Consider the following 27,285-nt stretch of genomic DNA (forward strand, 5'->3'; position numbering starts at 1 on the left):
TTTACAGGCAAATGATTCTGACTGGGTGTGTAGCATTTGCTCGGCACGTTGGACCAACACGTGTAGAAGCTGAACTCTTGCCACAGTGTTGGGAGCAGGTAATGGGATATTTTTTAAAAAAATAATAATTGTGAACTGCCCATAGAGCTTTAGCTGTTGGGGAGTATAGAAATGTAATAAATAAATAAATATTTTTCCTGCAATTAATTAGCTTTCAAAGAATAACTTTTCAAGAACTGTAGCATTGTCTGGCTAAGATGTTTCCAGTATATTGCTTTTGTATTAATGGGTAGCAGTGTGTTTAATCTGCCAGAATTTCTTCTGCCAAGCAGAAGTCAAAAGGAATCTGGGTCAGAAGCTGGGTAGGCAGTCATGAGTGTGTTAATACAGAGTTAATTCTCGCTTACAGGCCAGGGGTTCTGAGGTCATAAGTTTGAATTCAGATGGAACAGAAGAAGGAACAGTTCAAGCCAAGTACTGAGCTGACCCAGGAAGTTCCCATGTGCTCAACCCTAATAAATGTGGGTTTACGTGGATATTGTACAAGTGCCTTATGTCCTTGTAGTCCCTTCCATTCACTGAACATCAGTGGTGGTTCTTTGGCTCAGCTACTATCTGGAAACCCAAATACCCCTGGTTCAAGGCATACTGTGTGTGTAGTAAATAGTAACTTCTTGGTGTTCTTTTCTTAGTATGGGGTTTATAAATGGCATGTGTGTGAGATATGTACAACAGAACATCTATATGTACAACAAAAACTGAGATATGTACAACAGAATTGTAAATTAAGAATGGAAAGAATAACATGTAATGATTGGAGGCTTTGTCTTCTTACAGATCAATCACAAATATCCAGAGAGACGACTGTTAGTGGCAGAGTCCTGTGGAGCGTTAGCACCTTATCTTCCTGTAAGTGTTCTGTTCACCACTAATTTAAGACTCCCATTAGGAGATGAACACGATGGCCAGGTTCCAAAGAGCCATTTAGGATCATAGATCGGGCTTGTGCTATCCCAGTGGAATTTCTGGGGTGGGGTGAGAGTTGGGGTTGTTGTGCTGGACCGATGGGACACAATTCCATATCATAAACTGTAGTTTAGCCATCTGGCATTGGAGACTGCTGTTCTAGAACAAAAGGTCTATAGCCCCTGGCCAGCTACTTCGGCTGAATCTCTTGGTAATGTTGACAAAGAAGAAGAAAAATGATGGCCTTACAGCAAAGTATTCCATGAAGAACTAGTCTAACCTGTAGTGTTCCCTCCTCCACATTCAGAATGCATATACTTGATTATTAATTTTAATGTTTATATACGATCTTCTTTCCTAAAATGGAATTCAAAAGTCATTATATAATATTTTAAAACACCCAACCTACCTAAAAACATTTTTTAAATATTTAAACTATCGGTATTGAGATAATAAACCAAGGACAATAAAGAATTTCTGGAACAGCAAAGAAAACTAGAAGAAAGTTAAACAAAATAAAAACAAGCCAAGAAAAAAGCCAGTCAAAAGCCGTTTTGAATAGCCATGTTTCTACCAGTCATCTGAAACAATAGAATGTTGAGGTCTGACAAACTTCACTTGGCAGTAAAAAAAATTCTGACTCTGGTCGTCGCTTTTGTTTTGTTTTTGTCACATAGTTTATATCAAAATATGACTGATCAGCTGCCATTACTCTCTTGTGAATTAATTGTTAAAACCTAACAGATATGTGTACTATTAATGGTTCATGTTTCCAGTTTCTATATAATGTAACCCTGGCAATTAACTATTTCCTTTGTAATTTTTAGAAGGAGATCCGTAGTTCGTTAGTACTTTCTATGCTACAGCAAATGCTGATGGAAGATAAGGCTGATTTGGTACGAGAAGCTGTGATTAAAAGCCTTGGAATCATCATGGGGTACATCGATGATCCAGACAAATATCAACAGGTATGATACCTGATCACATCTGGTGGTTGCTAGATCATGCGACTGTGAACAAAGTCTCAAAGTACAATGCAGCCTGTCTAACAAAAAAGGAGCAAGCAGGAGGGAGGAGGGAATATTCTATAAGATCACTGTTGTTGTTTATTCGTTCAGTCGCTTCCGACTCTTCGTGACTTCTTGGACCAGCCCACGCCAGAGCTCAGATCACTGAGCCTTCAATATTTAGACTGTGAGCCGGTGGCTATGGACCTGTTGTTTTTTATATTAAAATAAATATTGCACCTTGTGTGTTCATGCAAATATTAAATGAATGGTCTGATTTGTATAGTTCACTTGACTTTGACCATACTAATTTTGTAACTATATAAAATTTAAAGCGGATATTTTTTATTAAAGTAGGATTCAGTAGTTACCATTTTTTTTACACTAAAATTCCAACCAAGACATGTCTAGTAGCCCTCTATTTCTTTCCTACATCCCAGTTCCTACCACAGAACTGCACCCCACACACACACACACATTTCTTAAAACTGGTATTTGGTTTTTTTTAATATCTGGGCTTTTTCAGTTTTGCTACTACTCCATTCAAAAACAGCTCTGCAGTCCATATCTTTATCGCAAGAAGGCCACAGCAAACTATCAAGCCACTATTACGTCTTCCTAAACCAGTTTAGTACCCCAATGCTCTGTCTTGCCCCCATCATCCAAGGTAAATTGAAGGAGATGAGATATCAGGTCTCTGAAAATATTCATAGAGTCCCTGAAATAGTCAGAGTAAACAAGCTGCAAAACAGTAATCATTCTGAAATTCTCTTCCATCAAATTCATGGAAGATACTTGCTTATTTGGGAGATACCCAAAATATTTAATATAAGTCAACATAACCCTTTTCAATGGTCTCTTTCTGTATTATCAGGGTTTTGAACTACTACTTTCAGCTTTGGGTGATCCCTCGGAACGAGTAGTTGGTGCAACTCATCAGGTGTTCTTACCTGCCTATGCTGCCTGGACTACAGAATTGGGAAATTTGCAGTCACATCTAATACCTACATTGCTTAGTAAAATTGAAAAACTACTCAGGGTAAATATTAAGATGTCTCATCCTTGGAGGTATTTGTGCATTTGAAGCAACCAAGGACACTTAATCCATATAATTGTGTGTGTGTTACTGCAAGGTTCAGAATTATTATTAGAAATTATCGTTAGAATCATTAACATGTACCACCATCACCCTAGAGTGTTTGAATTTTTCTGCACAGCAGCTTTTATATTGTTTATGTAGCCATTGAGTAACCTTTATGCCCTAATTACAGTTTTATTTGCTACTATAGTGTAAATGTGTAGTTGCTTGGGAATCCCAAATATCTTTAATGTGTTAGAGAATAATTCTGAAAGCTTCTAAATTAAACTAGGTTGCTCTCTGAAGTGATCGTTGACAAGTGAAATTAATAGTAGAATCACAAGTGAAATTAAAGTTTGTATGGGGCATTATAAGTTTTAAACTTTTGTGAGACTTTGACTATGTTCAGACAACACAATAACCAATGGTAGTTTAAATAGTCAGTAACTTGTTATTTAACCCACCATGGGTTATCGTGTTGTGTGGAGGGAGTGTTTTAACCAATGGTTGGTTATTTGACTGAAATAACCAATGCAAATAATCAACACTGTGCAGAGTTGGCTATTTGAACCACCATTGGTTATTGTGTTATGTGGAGAGCACTGTTGGTTATTTCCTTGGCCACCATTGGTTATTTCGTAAGCCACAGAGTCACAAGGCAAGAGCTGTCAAAGCGATGGCTGCCACTCTAGTCCAGCTGGCAGGATAGATTTTCAGCAGAGGACTGAGGCAGAGAGAGGGTGGGGGATGAGTGAGTCAACTCAGCGTGGACCAATAGTCAATTTTAACGCTGATCCCAATCCACACCACAGTTGATTATTATCATGTTGTGTGGGGAGTACCCCCTAGATAAACAACTGTCGAGTAGATTATTAGCCACCATTGACTATCATGTTGTCTGAACTCAGCCTATGTCTCTAATCTGGGAACTGCTACAATATATGGTGGCATTTCCAGGTCATCTTTATTCTCAAGTTTTTACTTTGATAGTTTAGAGAACTCATTTCTTTGTAGTAAATATGAAATGTTGATAATCCGGGCGTGCCTGGGCCACAAGGGCGGCATTGGATACTATGATGAAAGAAAGGAGGAATATAAATGTAATTGATAAAAACATCAATAAAACTTTCAGAAAGGGGCTGAAAATCCAGCTGTTTAGTTTGGATTTCTGGTTTGTGTTTCAGGAAGGTGAACATGGACTGGATGAACATAAGCTCCATATGTACCTTTCGGCTTTACAGTCCTTGATTCCTTCACTTTTTTCACTCGTGCTGCAGAATGCACCTTTCACAAGCAAAGCTAAGCTTCAGGGTGAAATCCCACAGATAGAAGGTACAACTTCATTATTTTCTGTGAAGGGTTATTTAGAACTCAGGTAAAAGTTAAACGTATAGTAAACTTAAAATTAGACATGCTGTGTAGTTGAGGGCAGGTCAGCTATCTTGCTCTCTGTAGATTTGTAGTGCAAGCAGATATGCGCACATATTTTTTTCCATGTTACCAGTGTAGACCTCTCGTAGTACATCTTAGAAGATGAATTGATGCTGAATTGAGCAGCATAAATGGAGACATTTGTTTACTCCTAACCATCTTTGATTGTCTCTGTTCTCCGTTCATTATCAGTTGCAAATCCTGTGCAGAGACCCAATGTTACTCTTGGTAAAGTAAAAGGGCTTAACGTAGTCAGCTTGGTTTGGCAGGAGGTGATAGTAATGCCTTTTCCTGGTGTAACCTCTCTACTAGGACAGGAGTATCAGTGTCTCAACAATTTTGTATGCATTATTGGTAATGTCTCACGATAATTTCCATGCATTATTGATAATGAGCCCAAAAGCTTTAGGAAGTCATGGCTAAGATCAGATATAACTATCTTTTGACACTTCCCCAGCTTGTTGTCCTCTAGATGTTTTGAATTACAACTCCCATCATCCTAGACATTGGCCATGCTAGGAGTTGTACTCCAAAATATGAGGTGGGCTGCAGGTTGAGGAAGGCTGCTAAAATGAACCAATAACTTGTGTACTAACTCTAGCCTCTAAACAAGGGATGGTAACTTAGGGTGCTTCAGATGTTTTGGCCTACAACTCCCATTAGCCCTAGCAAACATAGCCAAGAGTGAGGGATCATGGGGGCTGTAGTCCATAACATCTGGAGGGCTGCGAATTGCCGACCCCTGCTCTAAACACTTTTCACAGGCAAATTCCTGTATGTTACATTACTGCAATCACATCTCAAAGGTAAGAAGATATATATGGTAAGAATACACACACACACACACACACTGTTCCTGGATATTAGTCACAGGATTAGGCTAATTTAGTGCAATTGAAATTTATGGAACTAAATCTGCAAATCCTTTTTCATGAAATGAGCTGTGGGTAAGCCTCTTCCTTTCCGTTTTTTCTAATTACTTTATTAGGTGAACATTTTTATAGTTCGCTATGGTGATCATTTATCATCTTATACTTATTGGAGTAATCTAAGATTAGGGGGGTTGTTTTGTTTTTTTACTTCAATCATTTTTGTTTGCTGGCAGTGACAAGGTTCCCAAGGCCTGTATCACCTCTTCAAGATGTGGCCACTATAATCGGAAGCCGTGAACAACTGGCTGTGCTGTTGCAGCTTTATGATTACCAGCTGGAACATGAGGGTACCACAGGCTGGGATACTTTGCTGTGGGTTGTCAATCAACTGTAAGTACTTCCTGGTTTTTATTCTACTTGATCTGGATGGTTTCCAGAGGGCTCTGGGAGGTTTCCAGCTGATATGGCTACCTCTCCTGTCGAAACCTTGGTTGATCTGTGGAATGCAGAAACGACCCAGGCGGTTGACATGATTGCTCCCGAGCACCCTCTCCAGAATAGATCTCATACTGCTCCATGGTGTACTCCAGAGCTGAGAATGATGGGGAAAAAAATAGGAGACTACTTGAGTGCAGATGGAGAAGAACTCCTAGTGGATGCAAACGAACACTGAAGTGTGCTTATGGTATATTCAGGGGCAGTTATGATAACAAAGAAAAACCTTCTTGCTGCCTCTGTTGAATCCTCTGTTGCCCAGCAGAGCTTTTCAGAACTGTCCAGAGGCTATTACATGCTGGCCCTAAGGACACTATAGATCCATCTGAGGCCCACTGTAATGCATTTGCTAGGCACTTCCAGGATAAAATATCTTGCATCCACCGGGACTTAGACTCGAGTGTTACAGCAGGTATCTATAACACAGTCCTGTCCAGTTTTCTTGGATGAGTTTCAGTTGGTACAGCTCAAGAACATTGACAAAGTTCTTGGACAGTGCAACCACTTCACTATTGGATCCTTTCCCCTCTTGGCTTATCAAAACCAACAAGGAGGGAACAACCAGCTGGGCCAGGAAGGTGATTAAATCTTAATAATTTTAGGCCAGTGGCAAATGTTCCATTTCTGAGCAAGATCCTTGAGCAGGTGGCTGCAAACCAGTTTCAGACACTCTTGAATGAGATCGATTATCATAGAATCATAGAATCATAGAATAGCAGAGTTGGAAGGGGCATACAAGGCCATCGAGTCCAATCCCCTGCTCAATGCAGGAATCCACCCTAAAGCATCCCTGACAGATGGTTGTCCAGCTGCTTCTTGAATGCCTCTAGTGTGGGAGAGCCCACAACCTCCCTAGGTAACTGATTCCATTGGATCCATTTCATTACCTGGATCCATTTCAGCCAGGGTTCAGTCCAAGTTGTGGCAGAGAAAGAGGTGTTGCTTTTAAATAGGTGTGGTCTGTTTAGGTATTTTATGTCTAAAATATCTTTGTTTAATGTATTTATATTTTAATCTTTGTAAACCTCCCAGAGAGCTTTGGCTATGGAGCAGTATAAAAATGTAATAAACAAAACTATTAATTCCTCTGAATCATTGCAAACGGGAAACATCTTTGTATAATCATGTTCAATGTCTTCCTTTGAAAAGCCTATAGTTCCTTCTTTGCAATTAAAACTGCCTTCCTACATAGTCTTACAAATTATGCTTTTGATGGCAATATTTGAATAATAAAACAATAGCATTGCCTTTTGGGAATGCTAACTGATATCTCACTGATTGCTATTTGGCAAGCTTTCATAATTCATGATATAATTGTACTATTAAATGTATTGGGCCAAAAGACCCAAAATACTGGGTATTCATGCAAAAGGATCAATTTGCTTACAGCATATCAAACCTATTTTTTGAACAATGGCTTATTTTAATCTCAAACTTGATTTTTCAGGTTGCCACAGCTTATAGAAATAGTTGGCAAAATTAATGTAGCCTCGACAGCCTGTGTACATGAATTCTCAAGATTTTTCTGGCGACTTTGCAGAACATTTGGGAAAATCTTCACGAATACAAAGGTAAACATATTTATGCCTAGATGGTAAAATGAATTGTAGAAATTTTTTGTGTCTCTATTTAGATAAACAGTGGAATGCTAGGATCAGAAGTACTAACATGTGAAATTTTAGGTCTAGGAAGGATTTGGGAGGCATCTATCTCACCTTTAGTCCAGCAAGAGTTTTCTACCAACCAAGACTAGCACAGAGCATCCAAATGAACAGTCATAATGAATGTATTTTGTTCACTCTTTAAATCAATGCTTCTTTACTTATGTAACTGTTCATAAACTTTTCCGTTTTTACTTTGCTAATTTGTCTGTATTTCAATTTGTATTTTTCCTGCTCAATTATGAATGCTTGGGGCAAGGAACTCTAACTGATCCCACTATCTTGGGTGATATATTTGGACAAATCCTGTTCCAAATATGCCTCCCTAGCCTTTCCATGCTGGTAAAAAACTAAGTGCTTTTATTTTGTCACCATATTTCTATTGGAACATTTATAGTTACACATGTGTATCCTTAAATCTATCACTAAAAACCTGTTAGTAGAAACAGAGAAGATGGTTGTCGACAGTCTCTCATTATTCCTGCACTGCACCGTCTTGGAAATTATTGTGCCACGCCAAAGTATTTGCCAGTTTAGGAGCATGTCTGCTATCATTTTTGAGGCTCTTCCTTTTTGCTGCTAAATGAGATGGTAGATGGGAACAGGCCACATCTATAAATGCAACATTTATAATTGAAATCTAAGACATACAAGAAGCTAGCTAGCGCACTCACTCACATGCATGCTAATAGAGCAGGCATCAACAGTTCCACTCAGCAAGTTTGTTCATTCCTTGTCCCCTGGTGAGGCAGACTTACAGCAGTGCAGCTATTTAGATAAGAGCAAAGGGCATTATCCAGTACTACTGTGCCTCTGCTCATTCCGTTGCACTTGCACAACCAACCACTAGCACAACAGAAACTAGCACTTCCTAAATCACCCCCAGAAACAAGCAGAAAGACTTGTTTTTCAGGATGGATGATATCAGCAGAGCTCCCTTCTGTGAGTTCAACTGAACAGTCCTGTTTCAGAAATGAGAGCTTTTGCTAGTTTCCAGTTGCTTCGGGGTCTGCTACTTATTTATTTAATTTATATCCTGCCTTTCTTCCTCCAAGGAACCCAAGGCAGCATACATAATCCTCCTCTTCATTTTATCCTCACAACAACAGCCCTGTGAGGTAGGCTGAGCTGAGAGTCTGTGACTAGCCCAAAGTCACCCAGTGAGCTTCCATGGCCGAGTGGGGACTAGGACCCAGATCTAGCTTCCTGTTGGGCTAGTGGTAGGTCCCACTAGTGCACAAAGGCAGCATTGGATATTGCCCAGAAACAGCAGGGATTTCTACCATTATTTCCTTATTCAAGCCTCTGAAGAAGTGAGGCAAAACCCTGCCTCTCCCTCAAGCTGTCTGTGCTTAGTCAAAGGCTTGACAGAGAAGCAGGGTTGTCTCTCACTTGCAGGAAGCTTTGGGAAAAGACAAAATCAGCTGGTTAAATGCCTGCTGTTTATATCCTTCTCTAAACATTTCTATAAAATACATGCTTACTAGAATGCTGAAAGCAGAGGCAAAGACCTTTTTATTTATTTATTACATTTTTATACCGCCCAATAGCTGAAGCTCTCTGGGCGGTTCACAAAAATTAAAATCTTGAAGAGCGTAAAAACAACGAACCATCTAAAAACACAAATACAAAATACAATATAAAAAGCACAACCAGGATAAAACCACACAGCAAAAATTGATATAGGTTAAAATATGGAATTAAAACAGCAAAGTTTAAATTTAAGGTGTTAAAATAGGTGTTTTAATTTGCAGAGAACTGCAAAGGAACAAGCAGCAGGCATTATATTCCTGCTTTTCCTGTCATTCTGCAAATCAGAAAAGTCCTTTTCTTTTGCCGAGCTCGCTACAAAACACAGAAGTCTTGAGGGAGAGGCAGGGTCTTGCCAAACATTTTGCAGAAGCTCAAACAGTTCAAGAAACACCTGCTGTCTGTGCCTTCAAAGCTTTCTCCCAAGCCCCACGTCTTCTCTCAGCCTTCCATGTTAGCTAGAATGGTTGAAGAAGAGCAAAAAGTTTCTCTGACTTGCAGAAAGCTTTGGAGAAGCTCCTGGTTTTTTCTAACCTGCCTCAAAGCTTTCTTCCAAGTCAGAAAATTATTTTTCCTCCCCTTCACGCCCTCTAGCAGTCACAGGAGACTCTGAAGCTGGAATAGGCTAGAATTGGTGGTGAGGACAGATAGAGGCTTGGCTGGTAAGCCAAACTGATATTTGACTCTGACCAAATCCAACTATCTTATAGTGCTTTCAAAATATACTTAAGGGACACTGGCAAATTTCTAAGTTCTGTTGGGACAGCCCAGATACATAGATAGAGATATAAAATTTTATTGTCTAAGTATAACCCTTCGATGGTGAAGTTTGAAATACCCATCGTTGATCTTGTTTATTTTAGCTAGAACTCTTCTTATCCCATAAGAATTATTATTATTATTATTATTATTATTATTATTATTATTATTATTATTTTCTAACCCACCTCTCCATCCTGATCCCACTTGACCAATGCTAGTCTCGTTCAGGAGGGAAATCTGCTTAGCTTCTCCATAAAAGTGTGCGCCAATAATTTTTCAGTCAACCATGCTGGCTGTCCAGACTAGCAATGGTATGCAGCCAACCAAAAGTTCTTCACAAATCCTATGCATGAATGCTTGTAATCTGGCATATGACCGTTACCAGGCAGTCCTATAAAACTCTGTATTATTGAAAATTCTTTTCTTTGTTCTTATGATAGTTCTGAAATAGGTGGGGTGGAGAGAAGACTAGGACCTTTATAAAGGGGGGTTGCATTTTGGAGGCAAAAGCTGGAGTAGGACAGTAATAAAAAAAGTTCAGCATACATGGTAAGAGGGGTTGCATTCCTTATAAATGTAGGTCTAGTAATTGCATAAGTCTTAAACATTTGCTTTACTATTGCAATAAGTGAAGACTTCAGCTGCACAGACCTTGGATTTTAAAATATTTACTAATTAACAAGAATTTGAGAAATTTGAAAACAGCCATCAGTTTCTAAGGACAGATAATGGTAAAGCCAAACTTTTCTTTCCTTCCTAGACTTTTTCTCCCTTTAAAGCACACTTACCTTTTTCATTTGGGTTACCATGCCATCTTCTCCACTTAATCCTCACTTTGTCTGTATACCCCCTATTATGTACACGAGCCTTTCCCAACCTGGTGTCCTCCAGATGTGTTGAGCTGTGGTCTAATATATGTGGAGGATACCAGGTTGGGGAAGATGATCTATTCCAAAGGACACAAAAAACACTATTGTTTATGTAGTGCCCAATATTTCCATTAATACGTTGCGACCTATATCAAGTATGAAATGGTATCTTCAATTTGTATTCCATTTTCAGGTAAAACCACAGTTCCAGGAAATCTTAAGGCTCTCAGAGGAGAACATTGGTGAGAACATTTGTTGTTTTTTACTGGAGACTTTTAACAAACAGACTGACTTAACTGGAAATAAATGTTAAGTTCATTACTTTCTACAAATGAGATTTTGGAGCTACTCTAATTTCGGATTCCACTTATGAAACTCAATGTTCAACGTTAGGCTGACATAAGGCAGTAAAATGCCTGAATGTTTGTGTGCTTTTTATGCTATTTAGGAGGCTTCGTCTCCATTTGTTTTTTCCCCCCATAGTCCTGGAACTTCCAGTGCATGGATTCTGGGCTGCTTAATCCTTTATGTTTTTGCCATGTATTCACATTATACATGCTAAAGAGGTAGCATTTGTCATGTGGATGGATTCCCCACAGAGAATCCAAAGTGATACCCCAAGTTCAATGTGTTTTGTTGTTTTAATGGGAGAGGGGGAACTAAACAATTCAGTTAGTACACAAGTTCATATTTTATTTTTTACTAAATAAAACTGAGGACAGATTCTATTTTGCTAGGTCTGCAACTACACAACCTCTGCTCATGCAGAAGATCAGTTACTGGATGATGCAGAAATATTACTAAAATGTATGCTAGAATACCAATTCCTAACTTTAGTTTTCCACCAGGTTGGTGTGTGGAAGGCATCCAACATTGGGTTAAACTACCTCTATCGCCCTGGCTTTGGAAGGATTCCTGACAAAGCTGGTGGGGCTTGTCTTTTTTGCAGGTTTGCTTCCTCCTTTTTGTTTTCTTTCTCATTTTTATTTTTATTTTTTTGCTGGAGGAAACAAAAGTGAAACAGTAAGGGAGGTGAAAGAAGGACGGCTTGTTTTTTGTTTTGTTTTTTAGAGAGAGAAAAGTCTTTGAGGATTGAAGTTAAGGAGAAGTATTTTAAGAGTTTTATTTTTAGCAGTTTGTGTCTAATGTTTTTATTGGTCCTTGTTAAGCAAGTACTGTGGTTCCAGTTTGTTCCAGTCAATGATAGAGATTCAGGAAAATCCTTTTCCTGGTCTGATTTCTGTTAGTAGAGAAGTATGCAAGACTGAGATACACACATACAAAAATCCCTCGGATTGAACATGCAGCATCCTACTCCATTAAACTGATGCTTATCTCAGTAAACGTCAGTCCAGTAAATTTTTACAGGTAGCTCCCTTATGCTAGGTCAGACTATTTGTCCTTCATGCATCCTTCCTGGTTTGCTCAAAGTGCTCATCGACACCAAGCAAGATATTGCACTATGAAAGCAGTATATAAAAGGCAGGAGCCACACTACTGCTTTGTAGTGGTATAGAAGTGCACTGACAACTGTTGGGGCCCTCTGACACATACCATTTACCACTTTCATACCACTATATCCTGCCTGGTGTGGCTCCTGCCGTTTATATACCACTTTCATAGTGCAATATCCTGCTTGGTGTAGATGAGCCCCAGGACTGTCTCCTCTGACTGAGGAGCTGTCCAGGGTCTCAGTCAGAAGTCTTCCCCATCATCTGCTACTGTAGCCATTTACCTGGTAGAGTTTAACTGGTGAAGCACATGCTTTGCATGCAGAAGGTCCCAGGTCCAATCCCAGAATCTCTGGCTGGTAGGGTGGTGATGGTGGTGGTGGTGGTGGAAAAGAATCCTGCCTGAAACCCTGGAGAGCCGTAGCCAAACAGTGTTGACTGGGCTAGATGGATCAATGGCCTGACGGGCAGCTTCCTAGGTCCCCAACATGGGATCATCTGCCTGCAAGCCAGGTGCTCTGCCATTGAACCATTGCTCCTCCCCTCACTTAACGATCTTGCTTCTAGTGGGCATATTACAGGATTTGACAAATCTGAGTTTATTTTTAAGACCACCGTGTTTATACTTTTAATTCCTCTTTATTATCTTTTTCTCTCTTAATTTCAGATGCTACAGCAGGGAATGGAGTGCTAACAAAAGCCACAGTTCCTATCTATGCAACAGGTGTACTTACTTGCTATATCCAGGTAAGCCGCTAAGTACTGAACAGCACATGTCTCTGAAATATATTCACATTTTAAATGAGGGTGGTTATCACTTTTTTAGTAAAACTTTTTTATAAACCTTAAATACACAATAGCAGCACATTGGCATGAATTCTAATTCTGGTGAACCACCTAGAGAGCTTCAGCTTAGGGAAGTTCACAGAAGGATTTCCCCCCTGGCCCCTCCTCCCTCCTGCAGCCAAAATTAAGTGGACTTCTGCTGAAGTTGGGGTAATTCTCTTCTCTTTCAGAAGCCCCTCATGCCTTTTTCACATGTAGGTTTTGGGGTGGGGTGTTCCCAACCTTTCAGAGGCTTTTCAGGGGGTGCAGCTTACTGGAGGAGGGCACGGGAAATTTACCGTGGATGTTCATTAGGGTCTGAAGAATACTGTGGTTTCCCCAGTAGCCCTGCTTTTGTCAGTGTGAAAGTTCTCTCCTTGTGATGGTAAGGGAACCTTTCTCCTGCCAGAGATTGTATTTTAATTTATACCATAGGAACAAATATGGAGTGAACAGCAACAGCGATATACTTCTCTTCATAGCACTTAGTACTCACTAGTCCACAAGTATTTGTGCATTTGTACAGAGATGAAATATTTTCACCGGTTTTGTAACGTCTCCATCTTCAAACTTTCTTGTTTAGTGAGTGAAGTGAACATAAATTTGGCTACTGGCTTCAGCAGAATTAACACTTCTCCATTCATTGCTGTTTCCTGAATGGTAACATGGTATAGCCCACTTTGTCTTAGGCCATGGCTAGACGGAGCGATATCCTGGGGACCATCCCTGTGCATCCACATGACGCACAGGGGATCCCGGGGGCAGGGAGGGATGATCCCTCCCTTGCCCCGGGATATTGCCCTACCCTTTAATCCCAGTTTTTCCTGCGGTCCCAGGCTGATCCTGAGACCGTAGGATGTGTGGACGGGCATCCTGGCTTCTCGCGAGTAACTGCAAGGAGCCGGGAGCCAGGCACAGGGTATGGAGCTCATCAGGAGCTCTGTGCCCATCGGGGGTGGGGTGGGAGGATCAGGAGGGTTGTTGTTGTTGTTGTTTTTAAAAAAAACACCCTTAAAAAAACACTTTTCCAACTTAAGAACAAAAACAAAATGGTGGGCGCGACGTCCTCTTCCTCCCGGTATATGTTCCTCCCGGTGTATGGTGTAGACATGCCCTTGGATATCTGCCACAAATAAATAGAAGGCAGTAGTTTTTAAATGACTAATATATATATAAGGTGCCTGAAAGCACACAACTACCCAACGCACTAGTGAAGAGAGATGATCAACAAGAAACCCATTTATTTATTATACAAAAGTCTATAATATAGCCCAACAAAATCACACCGTTGGGCTATATTATAGAATTGTATAGTCTTTAAGTAGGAATATCATGCCAATTATTGGTTTATTGTATTATAGTACCCAACACCACTATTGCTAAACAACTATGGGATATATCAGCCTTTTTATAACTTTTGTATAATAATAAATGGGTTTCTTGTTGATCATCTCTCTTCAGTAGTGTCTTAGATGTCTGCCAAACATGGAGCAGTCAAAGTAGGCGTGGTTTCTCTGGATCAAGGAGTGTGTTGGCATTTAGGTCCTAAAAGTGTTACTGGATCTTGTTATAGGACCACAGGCATAGGTTTTCAACCACCTCCTACCACCTCAAAGTTGTGAAATTAAGATTTTAAACTTACTTTCAGGAAGAAGACCGGAAGCTGCTAGTTGGATTTTTAGAAGATGTAATGACGATGCTTTCGTTATCCCATGCTCCCCTTGATAGCCTGAAAGCATCTTTTGTGGAACTGGGGTAAAGTATACTATGTAACTGTACTTGGTGTGTTTTTCTCATGCAGGTTCAGATGTAAGAAATGTTCTTAAATATTTGTTTCAGCATGTATGATACCTTTGTAGTATGCATACAGTCATACTTCACGTTTTGTGATATTGCCATGGCAAAAGTGCTGAAATATCTTATTTGGAGCCCTTAGAGAGCTGACACAGCTAATCATCTTCTGAAATTATTCTTGAATCAGTGTTGGGGGACAGGGGGAAATGTTGCATATTAATTGCTGAAATAATAGTAAAGCAGTTGACCAAAGCAGTGATAATGAAAATCTGTAATTTAAAAAAGAAGCCCTCCAAAGCATATTTGGAGATCTGCAATATCAGATCTACATGCTCCATATATTCTGGAGACTGATTCTGAAGTTTGTTGTCAAATAATTTACATAGTGCCTTCAACATACATTATTATTTATAATTTAATGTAAGTCTTTATCCCAAGGAACTTACAAACTAAATTTAGACTGCAGAGAAACAGAAGGAAGGGACGCAAAGTTTGCATGCGAGCAAAATGCCGCTACAGGTACCTGATACTAGTTTAGATTGTGGATTAAAGTTAGCCAAAGGCTTCACAGTCAAGGTGAAATTTGAGGAGGTATTTGAAGAGAGAAAGTGCAGAATGAGTGGAGTCGTTTGAGAGCAAATGGCTATTTATAGTGCAATGTTGATTGTTCTTCGTTCTCAGTGCAAATCCAGCATACCACGAGTTGCTGCTAACTGTATTATGGTATGGGGTTGTCCATACTTCAGCACTTGTTCGGTGTACAGCTGCTAGAATGTTTGAGGTAAGTGCTTACAAAACTTATGAGAAATACTATTTGAAGATGCCTCTTAGTACAGTATGGGAACTGGTGGCTTAGGGGCCAAATCCAACCTCTCAAGGAAAGCCAACTGCGTCTCGTGCTCACCACCACTCACTGCCTACCTCTCTTCTCAAGTTGTAGATAAGGCAGAGGGAAGCATTAGGCAGCCAAGAGAGAGTGGGGCATACACAACTTTAGTGTTGGACTACAGCCTGTATACTCACTTAGCGTGGTGCAGCTAACTCCACATTTTGGCTAGTTGCCTCTGCCTTGCATGAAATTGGATTGTATCCTGGATACCTCTGCAGCGGATTCTATGGAACAACTGCCTCCCACAAGTTGCCTTTGCTGCCTGCTTACTCGGGACAGAAGTGTTTGGGGCAGGGGAAAATAGAGCTTGCCATCTATCCCTTTACTCCACCATCAGTGCAAGGTGATCCCCAGCCAGAATTAGTTAGTAACTGGGGATTTATGTTGTCTAATATATTCAGATGTTGAAAAGTGTATATTGCATTATATTATTTTAAGAAGTTGTGCACTGTGTGATGGAGCAGGATATTAACACCCAGTAGTTTAGATCCCATAGGGGCTGTAAGTTTTTCAGCAGTCATTTATTTACCTCAAGTGTCACTGGCTTGCATCTACTTGCAAGATGCTTTCATGGTAACTGGCAAAGTTAGACTTCTTTCTGTTTCTGACTCAAATATTAGGTTGGTGCATTGCATGCTTAGAAACTTCCATTGGCTATGAGGTACCATTTCAGTGCTGAGTTCAGTGTTCAAACCAGATATGTATTGGAAATACCTTGTGCATGGTCTGTTAACCACAGTTAATTGTTCCCAATAATAAAATCTGAAATTGGGTATATTGTGACTTAAAAGCAAACCTCTGAAAATACTAAATAGGGGTGAGAACAGTCAGTGCAGCATGTTTTTCTTGGTACTTGCTATTTCTGCTGCCACATTGGACATTTAACTGCTTCAGTAGGGGTGAAAGCCAAGGTCTGCCTTCAGTTTCCGATCACTGTTTCAGCCATGCAGCAGCAGTTACCCGCAACAAACAGGGAGGCTGGCCTTCAATTCTATCAGATTATGACTTGCCTTAAGATAGTTCTCATTTTGTATAGATGTAAGGTGATTGCTTTATTAAAAAAATAGTCTTTAGATGCCTTGAGAATGCTAGTGGATAGAAATTTATAAATAAATGCTGCTTTGGAGCATTTGCGGGAAGAAAGTCTTAGATATTTTTAATAGTCATAAAAAGTGTGGTCAGAATCCAAAGCATAGTTCAGCTAGTCTCACATGCCCAGCAAGGATTAGAGATTATGTTTTGCTTGATTAACAGTGCTATTCATATTAGTAAATAAGGGGAGTTTGTCTTGTTGATCTTTGGATCCTGGACAATATATATGTGATCATTTCTATTCTTTATATGTGCACACAAACAGCACACTAACATTTTGTCCACCTACATTGCACTAGTCTTTTAGGTTATGCATTAGTTCAGGTGTCGCTCAAAATCAGAAGCTAACCTGTTCAGTGGAAAATGTTTTATTAGTAATAGATTCTTCTTACTTCTAGATGATGATGATGATGATATATGGTCCTTCTTTGTAATTAGGTAACAAAGAATTGTGATTAATATAGCACACAATGTTAGAAGTAGAGGTGCTTCTATTAGTGTGTCGTGTCTTTTTCCCCTGTGCAATAAGATGGGAGTGATATTGCAAATTTGAATTGAGTCCTTTCTTCTCTTTGAATTGTCTTTGCATCTTGAGAAGCGCTCATAAGCTAGCCCGTGATATTAGCCTCCTGCATTCTTTTCCTATGACAAATGAGGAGTGAAATAAAGTGGCTATCAAATCACCCTATCCCACAACCTTCTTTCTAGTTAAATTTTTATTAAGTGTCTTTATAAAGAACATGGTACAAATTCCTCATCACATTTTTCTTAACCATAAGCATTCACTTTTTATAAATACAACTGAAATAGTAGCAGCATGCAAGTACCTACCTAACATTTAACTCTTGTAAGTACATAAAAGGAGTGGTAGGCAAATATAAATGTCGTTTGAGGCTACTATGAACTAACATGCTGTTTTTTATCTGGCTTTCCCCTTATTTGCTCTCTTTGTGTGCGTGTGCATGTTAACTGTCTATATTAAACCATGTGAATAATCTTTAGTATTCTGTATTGACCTAAAATTGGTCCTGGTTTGAACACAACCCATGCACAGTAGGAATATGAACCATCAGTTGAAACCATGTGTGGGAAAAACTTAAACAGAAGTCCTGTGGTGTATTAACTTAGTGCCAGCTGGTTGCTCGGCTTTTTGCAAAGAATGCTGGATTAGGTAGATCTTGATCTGATCTAGAAAGTCATGTTTTTGAACAAGAGTACATACTCAAGATCACTTAACTTGGATTAGTTATGGCTTAAGAGTTTGAGATTCTGAGAATGCACTCTTGGATTTTAAACTGAATGCATCTTAGTGGTCCTGCAGGGGTGCTCCTGTGTAAACGAAAGCCAATGAGGTACACCATGTAAGACTGAATTAGCCCACCCCTGGTTTAAACAAGGCCAGAGCAAGTAGACGTTTTGGCTTTCTGTCATTATGCCCTTGCTTTTCACCTTGAAATCAAAGTGCACTTTAAAATCAGAATTTGGGTTCTCAGATTGTGCTTTCTGATTACATTAAGGCTTCTTTGCTATGTGTATCTCAAACTTTTTGTTCAGGGATATGTTTTCTAAGGAGTTTTAAACTATGATAATTTTTTTAGAGCAGCCTAAATTTTAAAAACTAATGTATCTCAGCAGCCTCAGTATTCGAATAGAGAAAATATGTCACATGATAGAAGGAGGTTTTTAAATAACAATTCAAGAAGACAGTGGTCTATTCTTAGAATTCTAAAGAGAGGTATTTCAACCCAGTTTTACTGTCTTCTCCTGGAAACATAACTAAGGAAGCCCTTTAACTTCTGATGTTTAAAATGGAAAGATCATTTAATATTAACCATGGAAAGCTGGCAGGCTCTACTATAAAAGTTTATAAATTAAGTGATAATTTTCAGTTTGACATTAGTAAAGCTCTATCGTTTTACTGGAGCAGTTCCCCATTGACCTACAAGTGCGCATCAGTGAATGGTTTTCTGGTTACCTGCAACATGTGTGGAAAACAGTGTAGCACCAAGAAGTAAAAGATCCATCACTTTTAGGTCACGATGTACCAAAACATCAGGTCCCCTTTCAAGAATAACTTTGGAAACCTCTGCTGCAAAGAATTTCTAGTGAGAATAAATAGAAAACACATCTCACTCAATGCATTGTTTGTGTTTCTTAGTCTGTTTACTCAAAACAAAACACACCTCTGTGAGCAGACCCGCACAACTAATGAGCAGGCTGACTCCCCCACCCTTATGAGGACTTCAGGGTTAACTTAAAAGTACTCCAGTGTATAATATACATCCTTTACTTCTAGGGTTAAAATATCAATAAAAGTGCATTTAAAGTTCTGTGGCATCAAATTTAAAATGCTCATATGCAATTCCAGTTGTAAAGAACAATCTTACAAGAGGTGATCTCCAATGCAACTTCCTATGGAGGTGGCCGCAAAATGTTTCGTTTATCCATCTTATAGGTATTTCTACCCCACCCTTCAAATTATTCCATTGTAATTGTGGCAGCTCTAGAGCAGAGTACATGCTCCCAAATCACATGCACTGCTCGGCAATCTTATTACATCTATTGGTCATATGGAATCAGTTACGTAAATCTTCACTGCAAGTGAATTCCCTCCACCACCACCAACCCCACAATTGAGAATAATTCATGTATAAAACTTACATAGCCCTTGATAGAAGTAGAAAAAGACAGCCCGTAGAAAAAGACCGTCCATTTAATTACTTTTAAATTGCAACGCTAATGTCCAGAATGTCCCTCGAGGTTCGTTTGTTTTTGTTTTTAACAGCTCCACATTTTGTCTAGTTCGTGCTGCCTGCTTGGGCCTACTTGCGCTTCCATCATGCCTTCTGCATATTTATATTAAAAGGGCACTTTAGCGTAGTGGTATTTGCTTCTAATTTTGGTTTGCTTTTTGTGTTTTTCTTCCTCTTGGTTGTGCTGCTCTTCCCATGATACTGTGCTCACTCTTTCCGTGCATCACCTGTGGTACCCCCTCTGCTCTACCCACTCAGCTGTTGGTGAAGGGGGTACATGAAACTCTGGTAGCTCAGAGAGTTGTTCCTGCTCTCATTACTCTCTCCAGTGACCCTGAAATGTAAGTTTCCTGACTGTCTTATACAACTAGCGTCCCTCTTGCAACCTGTCAAGAAATAAACTATCAGAATGGGGTTTTTTTAGTACTCTAATAATAAAACCCAAGAAGCCTATAAAAAAAAAGCCATGAATATTATAAAAAAAACAACCCTCAGCAAGCTGAGGTCTACCTTTGAAATACAATTTCTATTGGCTGGTAAAATTATTGTAATATTTGGGAAATGCAACTTTTAAAGTTGCTATTCTTCTCAAATGATGCTGTCAACTGTTGTGGTTCCAGTGCCTGAACATGTGCCAAAGGCCACTATGCTTGTGTGTTTGTTTCTTCCACGCTGAAGAGGGATGCTAATCTCACTAACACATTATTGCCAGTAAATGCTGAAGCATGAACAGTCTTTAACAGTGTTAATGCCCTGTATGGGTGACTAAAAGAAAGGCCAGTGACTCTGCCTGCCCATCCTCAGTCACAGCTAACTTAGTTATCCTTCCAGTTTAAAACCATTTTTATTGCATGTTGACTGGTTTACAGCTGACTCTTCGAGGCATGAGTGAAGCCTTAGTTGACAAGCGGGTTGCTCCGGCCCTTGTTACCTTGTCCAGTGATCCTGAATTGTGAGTTTCTGACTGTGACCTTGAGTTAAGTCTGTCTGTTTGTCTCTCTTTTTTTATTATTAGTATTATTTTGAGCATTCTTCCTGCTCTCTCTTGTCATTGCTAGAAATTAATGTTTCTTGAAATACTAATTTTGAAGTTACGTTATCTTTAATTGGAATGTTAAAGGCTGAAGATTTTTTTTCCTTCTTAGCTCTGTAAGAATAGCCACAATCCCTGCTTTTGGTACCATCATGGAAACAGTCACTCAGCGAGAGGTAGGACGCCTTCATCTCATACCAGGATAATATTTGTTTCTACTCAACTGAACTGTATAAGGAAAAGTTGGCAACATGCTTTTTCTGATTGTCAGAGACTTAGTAGTTTAGATTAGGGGTGGGTGACCTTTTTGTCCCCAACAGCCACATGTGAGCAATGGGTGGTGGATCTAGGGCCATATTTCGGTGGTGAGCATGGCCAGGACTGGCATTCCCATTCTCCACCACCACCATAAAGAAATACAGACTCCCCATCCCACCCTGCGTGATCTCATCGTACAGGGATAGTGAGATTTAAAGCTACCTTCCACACTGAGATCCCATTGCGTACTTCCCCCTCCTTCCCTCCTGTTCAACTGATTGATGTTGGCAATCATATCCACACTCTGGCCAGCCCACCAAATAGCTGTTGGCAGGTTGAGGTGAGCATGATTTACCTGAGGGGGGCACTGTATAGAAAGGGTCACACCTCCTTGAACTGCTGGGAGTAGAGTTGACTGATATCTGGGGGTTATTTTATTTTATTTATTTATTTATTTATTTATTGCATTTTTTATACCACCCAATAGCCAAAGCTTCCTGGACTGTTCACAAAAATTAAAACCGTTCAAAGTATAAAACAAACAGTATAAAACCATGACATAAAATGCAATATATAAGCACAACCAGGATAAAATCAGCAGCAGTGCAGAAATACAAACTTAAAACAGCAAAGTTAAAATTGAATTTATAGACTGTTAAAATGCTGAGAGAATGAAAAGGTCTTCACCTGGCATCTGAAAGAATATAGTGTAGATGCCAGGCGAACCTCCTTAGGGTTTGCCTGCCATCTAACTTACTCAAGTTAGACAGGCAAAAAGCACTCACTCATAAAAGTGTTCCATGGGGCTAAATTCTTCATTAAACATTCGAATTGGGCCTTAATCACTAGGTCTCAAAGGAGGTAAAATAGTTGGAGAGGTGCAGAGTCCTTGTTAGTTGGTCCCTTCTCCCCACCCACTTACATTTTTATGATATAAGCATTAGTCTATATAGAATATATGAATTTATTAAGAGCCTGGGAGTAGCGGAGAGTGACCATTTTTATTATGTGCTGAAAAGGTAAAATCCAGCATAACTTGTGCTTAAAGTAGACCCATTGAAATGAATGGGATTTAAATTAGTCATGACTAACCTAAATGTCATTCATTTTAATAAGACTCACATTGGCTTTTACCCAAAGTTTCCTAGGTGCTTGGGGGGAAAAGACAGTCCCAATCTTCAGCCTTGCAATCTAATAGACACAGCATAAACGGGAAAAAAGATAGTGATGGAACAGTAAAATGAGAAAACTCAAGCACTGGTTCTTAAAGTTGCTTGCCTTGCCTTGCCCTTTGATTAGGCCAAATTGAGTATAGGCAGGCTATTATTATTATTTTTGCTCATTTTGAATTTCGGCCAGTGATATGCAAAGTGATGAACATGGTACAGAGCAGGGTTACATAAGCCAAGTGCCAGACAACTGTTTGCCATTTCTTTTGATGTGCTGGTGCTCAGTGGAAACATCTATGCATAAAGTTATACTAATTGGTGTATGTGTTTTTTAAAAATCAACGTTTTCTCCAAAGAGAAATTTCATGCATCATTATGATTCAACTTCAGGATAAGATATAAGAGAAATAACATTACAAGTTTTTTTATTGAATCAGCAGATCAGATTTTTGAAACCTTACAATTAATAAAACTGAGTTTCTAATGGTAAAATCTCTGCAGAGTTTGCATTCTTGTTATTTCAGCCTGTTCCTTATTTTCTAAAATAACATAGTTGTGGAAACGCAACTAAGAATTTTGTACTGACTCATAGTATTCAAATGCTGAATAAGTAGTAGTAGGGTACATTAGATTCTCTTGTCTATAATTGAATTTAAAGAACAAGTCATTCATATATTGCGCTAATGAGATATGCACTAATGTCTTATTTGGGTTAAATTCAGAAGTTAGAAAATAAGCATCAGTCCAGGATGATTTTTAATTGTACATGTATTTAGACCAAGGGGTTATAGAAGGGAGGGTGTTTATTGCTTATGAGATCAAAGTGCTAATTTCAAAAGGTCTCAGGTTTTTTGCAACAACAAAAAGCTGATAGCTTCTAGATGTTCACATTAGATAGACTATACAGATGTGGAACAAACAGATGTGCTAAACAGTTTTAGAGTGTCTTGCTATTGCATTTTACTCAGTTTTGTTTATTTTCTACATGTAAGTATTTATAACTTTATTACATTTCCTCTTAAGCTGTTGGAAAGAGTTAAAATGCAGTTGGCCTCTTTTCTGGAAGATCCCCAATACCAAGATCAACACTCTTTACACACAGAAATCATAAAAACATTTGGAAGAGTTGGGCCAAATGCTGAGCCAAGATTTAGAGATGAATGTAAGTTGTCATGATAAAAAAAACAACCTATACATTTTTCTTGTTGCTCCCCAACTATTGTAGCTCATTCTTGCAAGCCTGTAAGTGAAAGCATTGATTATAATTTTCATTTCAAATATTTATTTTTTCCAGTTGTTATTCCACATTTGCATAAGCTCGCCTTGGTTAATAACCAACAGTCTGCAGATTCAAAAAGATTGGACATTGCTACTCATCTCTTTGAAGCCTATAGTGCACTCTCCTGTTGTTGTATCCTTGTTTGGTTTTGAAACATTTGTTTTAATATGGGAACAAGTCATTTAAAAATATTCCATCAGGCATCAGTAATGAATCCATCATTGAACTCTGAGAATATTGCATCTAGAAAATCCAATATGCCACTGTCTCCTGACCATTGAAAGTGTGTCCCAGCCAGCTTACATTTCTTTGATTTAACATGTCTGAGGGGTTTTTTAATGCGGTTGATATTATATTAGAGATTGTACACATAACTCAACAACTTACTGAAAAAAACTCCATTGCCTTAGCAGAAACTGGATAATTTTCAAGAATCTGGAAAAACTAGAAAATTGCCTTGATAAGAAGTCATACATGATGGCCACATTTGCATATTACAATTACTTTAGTATTCTGGCTTATTTTGAACAAGCCGACATGCTAACTGCACACTGCTTGATCACTCCCACTTGGCTCTTCCTGCAAGCAGAAGCAGCTAAAGAAACCACAGACTTTCCATCCGGGAACTCTGGCTTGTCTCTCCCCAGGGAACCCAGAGTCAGAAGCCAGTATTTGCTCATTCACAGTAAGCCAGAATTCTAAAGAATTCTGGTTTATTGTGAGGTACAAACATGGGCTTTGTGATCTGCATAGGCAATGTAATTAAACGTTGTAGAGTATGTTTAATGTATGTTTAAGCCACTTCTGAAAGATGTCTAATTACTTTCTAAGGCTATAAAATTATATTGTTAGCTTTAATCTAAGAGCCAAACTAAAGAAAGTTAAGTTTGTTTTTTTTGGAATGACGTTTGCTCAGAGCATTATTGGAAAAACATGAACAAAAATAGAAGTTGTGGTATGGACTGCTGTGAAACATAGTTGTCAGGTTTTGTAAATAGTATTAAAAGCAGATGTTCACAGGTAGAACTCTGTTTTAATGGTCCACAATGCACTTGCCATCTCACCACTGGCGAATGCATCTTTTAACCTGGTGAGGGAAACATCAGGGGGTGTCTTTGGTCTTCTCCATATTCTGGAGAAGTGTAAGGGCCCTCTGGCATGCTACATGGAACCTCAGAGACAGTTAGAAACAGACCTCTCATCACTCTCTGAGTGTCTCAGAAGCTCAAAACAGCAGGGATTAGTCCTCACATATAACCTTCTCAATTCAGAGCTAGGGAGGAGAGCAGGAAATTCCCACCCCCAGACTCCCTTCTTTTCAAATACAGTGAATCATTGCTGAAGATCCTGCTTCACCCTTTGCAGATTGTTGCAAGCACATTTTTTTTCTAGTTAGAAAGACTGGCCACTTTTGTGGACCATGCCCTAATTTAATAGAAGCTGTTTTTACTAACAGCATCCTTAGTTTAGATTTTTAAAACTCAGGAATGTAGCAATGTAGGCCTGAATATTGTGAAATAAAAAGAGCAGGATAGAAATGCTGGAAATAAGGAAAAATGTATTCATATTAGATACCAAAATTGTTTAACGTATGTCACATGAACTCCTTGCAGTTTCAGTGAGTGGAAAGAATTAGAACTTTAAGTAACCCTTTTTTAATGGAAATTTGCAGTAGGAGCACAACGCAGATTTTCTCCCCCCACCCTCCTAGGGTGACAGGGTACTCTGGAAAAGGAAAGAGGAAGCACCAGTGACAGAAGTTTGAATTGCATTCCCCAAGTAGAGGAAGAGAAAGAAGGTAGTGGTCTGGGCCGGGTACTAGTGGGTAAAGAAGAAATGCTCACGGTCCAGGGCTCTAAAGCAAAGAGGAAGCAATAAGAAAAGTTATAGATAACGGTTATTGTTACGAATCACTTACAGGCTGATTTTAGTACTAGTATGCCCATTCTCTTATCAATGTGCATAGTGTCCAACAGTCTTTGAGGCATGTACATATCTTGACAGTATTTTGTACATTCTCTGGGCAATATGTATAATTTCCACACACACAAACACTAGCGGATGTGCATAATTGAGCATACTTTAGAAATCAGTGCCATAAGAAAGGAATTTTGTATATTATTTGTTCAATATACTTTGCCTACAAGTGATGTTAGAGAATGTGCATCAATAACTAGTAATCTTGAAATTAAAATATCAGAGAATTCTGCACATTCTCTGATATTCCTTGGAGACTATGCTCATTATTATCTTTATTTGTATGGGCAAATTACAAAATTATGATCAGATCATGCTGAAGTATGGACATTCTCCAGTGAGTGGTTTTTTTTGGAGACTATGCATATTGCCCAGAGGATGTACTAAGCATTGTCAAGATATGTATGCCACAAAGACTGTTGCAGATGATGCATATTTGATCAGAGAATGTGCAGATTTTCCAAGGCCTGTTGGAAATTATGTACAATGGCTGGAGAATGTGCACAATTCCCTCTTTATCAACGGATTTTATGGATGTTCTAGGTGAAGTGAATTTACACAATGCTTGGTTGTTATGCATATTAACCATTCAATTAATATTATCCCATATGTATTAAATATATATATACACACACATATATTGCATTGTTTTAAACAAATATTTTAAAAGTCACACTGGGAATAATATCTTCCGATGAAACTGGGCCTTAATCATCAGTTTATTCTAGTACCTAAAACTGACCTTATTTTTAGTGCCTTATCTTATGCTCCGTATTATGAATGTGTTTGAAAAGTTTCTTTGCTATTGCTATTTGTTGTCCTCATGTCTTGTCCACTACCCAGGCCTCCTGAAACTATTTTGACATTGCAATTATATTCCATTTCTAAATAACTATCTACAATCCTTTCATATTTGAATTTTTACAAAGAGACATTACAGTGGCATTGAAGACAATATAATGATTTTTGCACAATCTCTTCCCATTTTGACTTCGAATAAAAGAAATGGCAAGCCATTCTTTCTTTGTAAGACCTTAACTGCTTGTCTTATAGTTATTTCTGAGGATTTAATGGTCAATCACTTTTTACCTGGACTCAGGTGTTTACGAAATGACATGGAAACACTCTCACCAGAACATGAGGTGAGTAATTGAAGCTGCCATTTTGCATCTGGGTTTAAGATGGCAAGACAAATGTGGCAATTCATCATTCAGTATTAAATTGAATTATGAGGCTTATCAAACATGCATGGAATGAAAGATACATGTATTGAACAGACCATTTTCCATTGTGCCTACTTGTATTAGAACTCATGTACAACTTAATGACATAAAATTGCATTGTTGGATCAAAGATCTATCATAGTCCAACATCTGTTTCCAGCAATGATCAGCCAGTTGCAAATTTGAGGCTGTAAGCTCAACTACTAGCAGTTGTCATACTTACTGAAATGGTGATATCATGTTTTCCCATCAGAAACCCCACTCTTCCAAGAATTCCCTTTCTCTGCCCTCTTCCTGCCCCATTTTTAATAAAGATCCTACATAACCATATACTTTTGTTCTCATTGTAAAAGAAAGTGCAAAAATAACATATCAGGAAAAGAACAAATGGAGCCTGCCAAAAATATTCAGTGTGCCTGCCAGCCATGGCCTCTTGCAGGATGACCCTGTTCAGATGACACACTAAGCCACAGTGGTTAAGTATTTTGAGCTAAACATTTTGACTTATGGTGTCATGTGAACTATTACTTAATGTGTCAGATGAACCATTCTTAACCATGGTGGCTACATAACCATGATTTAAACACTCTCACTAACCATTTTCTGCAAAAGGGTTAGCAGCCTAACCATGACTTAGCATGTTGTCTGAGCAGGCCCAGTGTATTCCATTTCCCCTTCAGTCTTATGGGTGGTTTCCCCCAACAGATACTCAATATTCTGTGGCCAGACAATACTCATTCCTCATTGAGCTGTTTTTTAAATGTTATGCTTGTGTGTGTGTGTGTGTGTGTGTGTGTGTGTGTGTGTGTGTGTGTTATCCTAAAGTGTTTTTGTACTTTAGTTCACTATTAGGGGTGATTGAAAGATGGAA

At 38.9% G+C, this 27,285-nt stretch overlaps 1 protein-coding gene across 4 annotated transcripts in view; it reads left to right on the plus strand.

Moving 5' to 3' along the window:
- Positions 1-27,285, plus strand: part of RELCH (RAB11 binding and LisH domain, coiled-coil and HEAT repeat containing) — a 68,518-nt gene that overhangs the window by 37,185 nt on the left and 4,048 nt on the right. For 3 of the 4 annotated variants that reach the window (XM_063130263.1, XM_063130265.1, XM_063130266.1), the window contains 16 exons: positions 8-98; positions 838-909; positions 1,794-1,934; positions 2,848-3,012; positions 4,236-4,383; positions 5,588-5,744; positions 7,297-7,420; positions 10,865-10,913; positions 12,790-12,869; positions 14,596-14,702; positions 15,423-15,522; positions 19,734-19,816; positions 20,621-20,684; positions 22,959-23,097; positions 23,230-23,346; positions 26,245-26,333. In XM_063130263.1, the coding sequence (XP_062986333.1) occupies positions 8-98; positions 838-909; positions 1,794-1,934; positions 2,848-3,012; positions 4,236-4,383; positions 5,588-5,744; positions 7,297-7,420; positions 10,865-10,913; positions 12,790-12,869; positions 14,596-14,702; positions 15,423-15,522; positions 19,734-19,816; positions 20,621-20,684; positions 22,959-23,097; positions 23,230-23,346; positions 26,245-26,333 (1,726 nt within the window). Of the gene's footprint in view, positions 1-7; positions 99-837; positions 910-1,793; positions 1,935-2,847; positions 3,013-4,235; positions 4,384-5,587; positions 5,745-7,296; positions 7,421-10,864; positions 10,914-12,789; positions 12,870-14,595; positions 14,703-15,422; positions 15,523-19,733; positions 19,817-20,344; positions 20,428-20,620; positions 20,685-22,958; positions 23,098-23,229; positions 23,347-26,244; positions 26,334-27,285 lie in introns of all 4 variants that reach the window. The other variant, XM_063130264.1, reaches the window with a different exon arrangement.

Source organism: Elgaria multicarinata, chromosome 7 (assembly GCF_023053635.1).
Source record: "Elgaria multicarinata webbii isolate HBS135686 ecotype San Diego chromosome 7, rElgMul1.1.pri, whole genome shotgun sequence".
NCBI classification, from domain to species: domain Eukaryota; kingdom Metazoa; phylum Chordata; class Lepidosauria; order Squamata; family Anguidae; genus Elgaria; species Elgaria multicarinata.